This window comes from Dromiciops gliroides, chromosome 6 (assembly GCF_019393635.1).
Source record: "Dromiciops gliroides isolate mDroGli1 chromosome 6, mDroGli1.pri, whole genome shotgun sequence".
Lineage (NCBI taxonomy): Eukaryota > Metazoa > Chordata > Mammalia > Microbiotheria > Microbiotheriidae > Dromiciops > Dromiciops gliroides.
The window spans coordinates 267,515,679-267,522,648 of NC_057866.1; the positions used below are offsets into that span (position 1 = coordinate 267,515,679).

General features: G+C 39.4%; 1 protein-coding gene and 1 pseudogene across 1 annotated transcript; both read right to left on the reverse strand.

Annotated features, from left to right (window-relative positions):
• Positions 1 to 775: 775 nt before the first annotated feature.
• Positions 776 to 2,374, reverse strand: LOC122732998 (parafibromin-like). The gene has a single exon (XM_043973485.1). It carries the CDS (start codon positions 2,372 to 2,374, stop codon positions 776 to 778), a length of 1,599 nt encoding a protein of 532 aa, XP_043829420.1.
• A 2,657-nt stretch (positions 2,375 to 5,031) lies between these two features.
• LOC122732295 lies at positions 5,032 to 5,407 on the reverse strand (annotated as a pseudogene).
• Positions 5,408 to 6,970: the final 1,563 nt, after the last annotated feature.

Sequence of the window (6,970 nt, forward strand, 5' to 3'; positions counted from 1 at the left end):
CAAAATGCATTGACCTATTTAATCTGTGGGTTTAGGACTTCCATTAAGAAAGGTACTCCAGTACATGCCGTTATAAACATTCTAAGTTTTGGTCACTGAAGTCAGTGGGAAGAATGAACATTCATTAAATGTTCCCATAATAAAGATTTCTTAGATTGAACAGATCAGCCACAGCCCAAGGATGGTTCTTGATTTTTTATTATCCCTTTTAAAACAAAGACTAACAGAATATATAGTACATATACATGCTGACATTTTGATTCACTCAAAATAGTCACTTCACTTTGCTTAGTTTTTCAAATTCTAGGACTCAGATTTAATATCATTAACAACACAGTATTTTCAAAACATAAAACAATGGAGCAATGGAAACAGTCAGAAAATCAGAAGCAGAGTGGCTAAGAGTCTCATTACATCTATATATACACACATGTAAGCTGCATTTATCTTCTAGGAAGGAACACAACTTAAGTGATGCTAATTTAACCAATGGAGAAAAGATCTATCAAAACATACAATGTTATTATTTTTAAAAAGTAATTGTAAGCCAAAAACCTTTGCTTATAATGATGACAGATATCAACCTGTCACAGCATGAAGCATCAAATAAGGCCTCAGGAAAAAAAAAAAAAGATTCATTTGTGACCTTCATTTGTAAAGTTCTTGACAAATTTATAAATCAAGAGCCTCAGAGTCCCCAGAATGGAGCAGTTTTGTGCTTCTTAATCCAAATTCCTAGGCGAAAATGGTAGGTAGGCAAGTAATTCCTCATAACTCAGAATCTCAAATGGGATTTATGCTTCACCATGTACCTGTCCAACGTTTGCCAAAAACGTAGAAACACTGGTCTGTCCAAATGACGTTTGTGATAGCTTAATTCTAATACTGTTACATCCCATTTCTGTACATTTGGATCTAGGCGTACTTCATCATTCTTTAGATGGAAGGCTTTAATTTTAGCAAATATGTTAACTGGTGATCCATCGGGTAAGAGCCATGGCCAACCTTTGAACTGCCATGCGGGGCCCTGTACAAAAACTGCCACAACGCGATCCCAGTCTTGAGGCATCAGTTTGAGAGGCTGATCTACTACTCGATAGGGAACTGTTCCACTTATGGCAGTACCCCCAGGCTGCATCTGATCTTTTCTTCTCTGGATGAGTGTTTCATTTTCTCGTTGGCAGCCTTGTTTTTTCTTCTCACCTGATGGGACAAACTTTAGGTCCTGGAGAAGGTCTTTTGCATTAAGCATGGTTATTAAAGAGGTGGTGGTTGCTGGAATAATAATAATGGGTGTCTGAGATCCTTTTTTCTGGTTTGGAGGAGGTCTTGCTTGGGAAACTGGTCTTGGTACTGGCTGTGCAGCTGGAGTTTGAGTCTTTCGAGCTGATGTGCCCTCTGTTACAGACTTTAGAGTCATTCCATGGTAGGTGCACATTGTATCAATTTTGAAGCCTTCCATTTCTTCTTTTCCTTTGAATCTTTCCTGATCATATCTGTTGTAGGCAGCTGGAATAGGTGGCTCATTCCACAATGTGGGATCCACAGGTGCTGTATTATTAGGTGCAGGCCTCTGCTCAGGTGCATGTTCTTCCTCCCTGGCTTTTACCGATTGAAGAATTGCCAAAATATTCTTGGCAATATTCTTTCCTGTGCTTTGCAGAATAGTAGTTCTTGTCCTCCATACTCTCTCTCGACTCACAATATCTCGGGTCACATCTACCTCAGCATCAACAAAACTCCTTTGTTTAAGTGCAGTTATGTCATGATCTAAATTATTCTTGATAGTAGACCTTTTCTTGGCCATAATTTTAGCTTTGATTGCTGCAATTTTTTCCACAGACATAGCCTCAGATAAGGACCTAATCTTTGCTGTCTGTACAATCCCTTCCTTGTGACCCTCCAAGAGAGCAGCCAATCGCTCCTTATCAAGCCGCACACACTCTTCATCCTCAATGCGTGGTTTCTTTGCCCCTGCTAATATCTCATCTGCTGCTCTTTTTACTTGTGTGGATCGTTGAAGGCCTATTTCAAGGGGTGCACTTCTGTCGATACTTGCAGATGTTGACGTTTCACCATTTAGATATGCAAGTAAATCTTTTCTATCAGGTCTTCTAACCACAGGAATGTTTTCAGTTACTGCACGCCGGACATACACAGGATGAGAAAGTTGTACATTATTAAGCAGGAACAAGATAGAATCCAAAGTGTAGTACTCTCTGGGTTGGCCTTCCTTCACAGTGCCCCAAATCACATAGTTGGTTTTGACGTTCTTGGGCCAGGAGAACTTGCCGAAGATCACCTCGTCCCCCTTCACCACGATCTCCTTCTTCTGGATGTTGTACTGGCACAGGACACTCAGCACGTCCGCCATCTTCCCCAGCAAATCCCTTTTGAAGAGTGATAGGATGAAAGAAGATGGAAAATAGAATCAATATCACGGGGGAGGGAGTAGGATGGAAGGGAAACAGTTAACAATGGTAATCATGAAAAAGAGAAAAGGGGGAACAATTGTACAAAAAATATTTATAGCAACTCTTGGTGGAGGCTAAGAATTGAGAATCAAGGGAATGTCCATCAATTGAGGAATGATGGAAAAAGCTCTGCTATATGATTGTAGTGGAATGCTCTTGTGCTACAGGAAATGACAGACAGGATGATCCCAGAAAAACCTGGAGACACTAATGAACATCCATGTCTAGTGAGGTGAGCAGAGCTGGGAGGACATTATGCACAGTGACAGCAGTATTGTTCAATGAGCGAGTGTGAATGACTTAACTCCTCTCAGCAATGCAATGATCCAAGACAATCCCAAGTAACTAGTGAGGAAGCCTACTATGCACCCCCACAGAAAGAACTGATAAAAAGAACACTTGTGGATTGTACATATATAACCTGCTGGATGGGGGGAGGAAAGGGAGGGAGGGAGGGAGAAAAATTTGAAACTCTAAATCTTATGAAAAGGAATGTTGAAAACTACCCTTCCATGGGACTGGAAAAAATAAAATAAATGTTTGTTGCTAAAAAAATCAAATCAAATCAAATCCATTTTCTGAACTGAGATAATTGAGTTTTCTGAATGTACAGAGGAGAAAAATTTGCCCAAGGGAAACTTACCTAGCTCTTTCCTCTGAGCTCCCTCTGCAAGCAAGATTACAGGAGTAACTTGTTAGCCTCTTTTATAGGGCTTCCCTAATTTATACCCTCCCCTCATTCTGTCTCCAATGTGTGAATTCCTAAAGCCTGATAGTATTCCTAGTGTCTACTCTGGGGGAGTTCTCACATACATGGATTCTCATGTTTGTATTTAAATCTAGTAATGGGCCTAAGTGTTCACAATGGTGTTCACACCTGGGCAAGTCAGGCCAGCATTGGTTCCCACAGCAACAGTTTGATCAAGGAAAGAGGCCCAGGCCTGTGGTGATTGGGTTCAAGTGATGTCAGTTTCCTTATATTAGTAATTGACATTAGGGGATTAGCCAACTGATTAGAAAGACATTCCAGAGGGACTCCTGTGCTAGCAGTACTTGTAAGACCTAATGCTGTTTGGATAACTCCATTGTTTATTTCCAGTTTCCAGTTAAAATTCCATCTGGGCAATATTTGCTCGATTTACTAAGGCTTGACCTAAGCATCCCTGGTCAAAGTTCTAGGATAGGGAAGAATAACTATATTTGTAGCTACCAGAAATTTGGTACCCCTCACAGGTAAGGATGAGAGTGTAAACCAGAAATTACAAGATTACAATATGTAATATGATTCTTGGAAAATAGCTCTATCTCTGTCTCTGTCTCTTTCCCTAGATCTACATCTATATCTATCCCTATCTTTATCTAATATAGATAGATAGATATACTAGCTCTAGCTCTAGATATGGATAGAGACATAGATTTGGATATAGAGGTAGAGGTACATGGAGATGGAGATAGAAGTAGATATAGATTTAGATATAGATATAGATACAGATATAGATACAGATATAGTGACAGATACAGAGATAGTTATCCATAGAGATAAAAATAGAGATAGAGATATTCCCCCCCCCCAAATCACATGTGTGTATAGACATTTTTCTTTCAAAAAGAATGTTAAATAGTGAATTAAAAATACCAATAAATATGATAAAATTAGTGGGCAAAGGGTTCTCAATTTCTTGTGACAATTTAAGAAAATCAAAACATTTCAAAAGAGACAAATTGTAACATACATTAGGTTATGGATGAAAACTTTCCTGAGACCCAAAGGACTCTGGTAAAAATATAATGGCAGTATTTTTTTCTCTTGGGAGCTGGTTATAACCAATAATACTATAGGTTTCAATAATCTAAAAGAAGAAGGAAGAGGAGTAGGAAAAGGATAAGAAGGAGGAGAAGATGAAAGAATTTTAGAGAATCCTTGGGAAATTTCTATAAATATATGAACACTGAAATGAACAGAACCAGGAGAATACTGTATACAATAATAGCAATATTTCAATGCTGATTCACTGTGAAAGACTTAGCTACTCTAATCAAGAAAATGTTCCAACACTATTGCAAAGGACACAAGAAGAAAAATACTTTCCACCTCCATAGAGAGAACTGATGAACTCTGAATAATTATATTTTGAAGGATACATTTTCCACTTTTCCCCCCTCTTTTTCTTATGTGTGTGTGTTTTCTTTTGCAACATGGGTAATATGAAAATGTATTCTTTTTTTTTTTTTAAGAAATCGGCATTTTTTTATCCAAGTTCAAGAACACGAGGGGGGAGATGGGGGAGGGGCACATTTCAGAACAGTTAAAGAGGAGCCCCATGGGGGCCGGGGAGGAGCTGGGATCCGGGAGTTGGCTCCAGCTGGGGTTGATCCTGATGTATAAGCCTTGGTCCAGGGCACACAAGGAAGCACACGGTCGGGGAAGAGTGTTAGGGGAACATCAAGGGGCAGCGAGTCACTCATCCAAGCAAACGGGGGCTGGAACCCTCCGGGGATCGGCCAGACGGCTTCCCTTTATGGAGTCGAAGCATCCCAGAGCAATATCCCCTTACAGTCATTCCTGGAGTCTGTCTTTGTGCTGGAGAAGCGTCCATCGCCTCTGTAACTTCTTGTACTTTGCTTCTAGTTTCTTTGAATATGCATCCAACTTGCAGGCTGCCTGCTCAAGAGCAGCTACTTGCTTGCTCCTCAATTAAAGTAATCTGATCCAGAAAAGGCTGAAGTGCTGCATATTTCTGGTTTAAGTCCTTCAGGTTTCTACTTATGTTTACTGCAGTATCTTTCATTTCTAGGTACCTCAAGCTACTCAGTTTGTTCATATTTTCCAGAAGTTTATAGTCTTCACTGGTAGCCGTCAGCTTGCCTGTCAGGTACGTGGCCATTTTGGAGAACATGTCCTGGCACAGCTCCGTGATGTCCGCCTCGGCCGTCTCCACCACTGTATCGTCTAGGCCAGGAAGGGAGAGATGGGGATGGGATACGTGAGGGAGGGGGACAGAGAGGGGAAGGGACAGGAGGGGAGGGGAGGGAGGAAAAGGGGGAAAGGAGAGGAGGAAAAGGGGGAAATGTATTCTTAATAATTTCAAATAGACAATTGAAATCACAGTCATTGCCTTCTCAGGGGATAGGGGGAAGTTAGAAGGAAAAGGAAATTTAAAAATATTTTTAAATGCTTTTTTAAAAAATAAATGTAATTGTAGACAAGATGGTGTAAAAAGGCAGGGACTCCCCTGAAGTCCTGGGTCACCTTCCAAATGAAGTAAAAGCATGAGGTACTAATATATGGCTGGAAGGTAACTAGGGTTGCATTCTGGCTATGATGAAGAATCAGAGGAAGACTTTTATTCCCTAGTAACTATTTTTCTTGTTTACTCTCCAAATCCCCATATTAACAAAAATTCTGATATTTTTAATGGAATTGAACCTATCTTTTATTTATTTTTGATAATTTTTTTTTTGGCTTGAGGCAATGAGGCTTAAGAAGTCACAAAAGCTAGTGTCAATTGTCTGAGGCAGGATTTTTACTCTGATCCTCCTGAATCCAGGGTGGGTGTTTTATGCACTGTGCCACCTAGCTGCCCCTTTATTTTTGGATGGTAGATATTTTTGCATCTTAATATATGTTCATTTCTTTTGTTAACTCCCAATTAAATTTTATTTTTTAATTTAATACTTTTCACCCAATTATATTTAATACTATTTTAACATTTTTTTCAATCTTAATATTATTTTATTTTTTCCACTTACATGTATAGTTTTCAACATTTGTTTTTTTAAGATTGTGAGTTCCAAATTTTTCTCTCTTCTTTCTTTCCCTCCCGCTTCCTTAAGATGGTAAACACTTTCATATAGATTATATATGTATAATCACATTAAACATATTTCCACATTAGACATATTGTGCCTGCTTTTTTGGGGGGGGGCACAACAAGAGTTAAGTGATTTGCCTAGGGTTACACAGCGAGTGTCAAGTGTCTGAGGCCAGATTTGAACTCTTTTTTTGCGTGGGGGGGGAGGGGAGGGCAATGAGGGGTAAGTGACTTGTCCAGGGTCACACAGCTAGGAAGTGTCAAGTATCTGAGACCGGATTTGAAATCAAGTCCTCCTGAATCCAGGGCTGCTGCACCACCTAGCTGTCCCAACACATTAGACATATTATGAAAGAAGAATGAGAACAAAAGGGGAAAACCTCAAGAAAGAAAAACAAAACAAAAGTAAGAAATAGTATGGTTCAATCTACATTCAGATTCCACAGTTCTTTTTTTTTTTTTTTTGGATGTGAAGAGCGTTTTCCATCATGAGTCCTTTGGAAATGTCTTGAATCATTGTTTTGATGAGAAGAGCCCTCAGGTTTTTCTGTAATCTGCCTGCTCATCATTTCTTGTAGCACAATAATATTCCATTACACTCATATACCACAATGTGTTCAACCATTCCCCAATTGATGGACATCTCCACAATTTCCAATTCTTGGTCACCATTAAAATAGCTAT

Bases quoted from the DNA above. Each gene is read 5' to 3' on its own strand.
- LOC122732998 (XM_043973485.1), bottom strand. From the start codon at position 2,374: ATGGCGGACGTGCTGAGTGTCCTGTGCCAGTACAACATCCAGAAGAAG.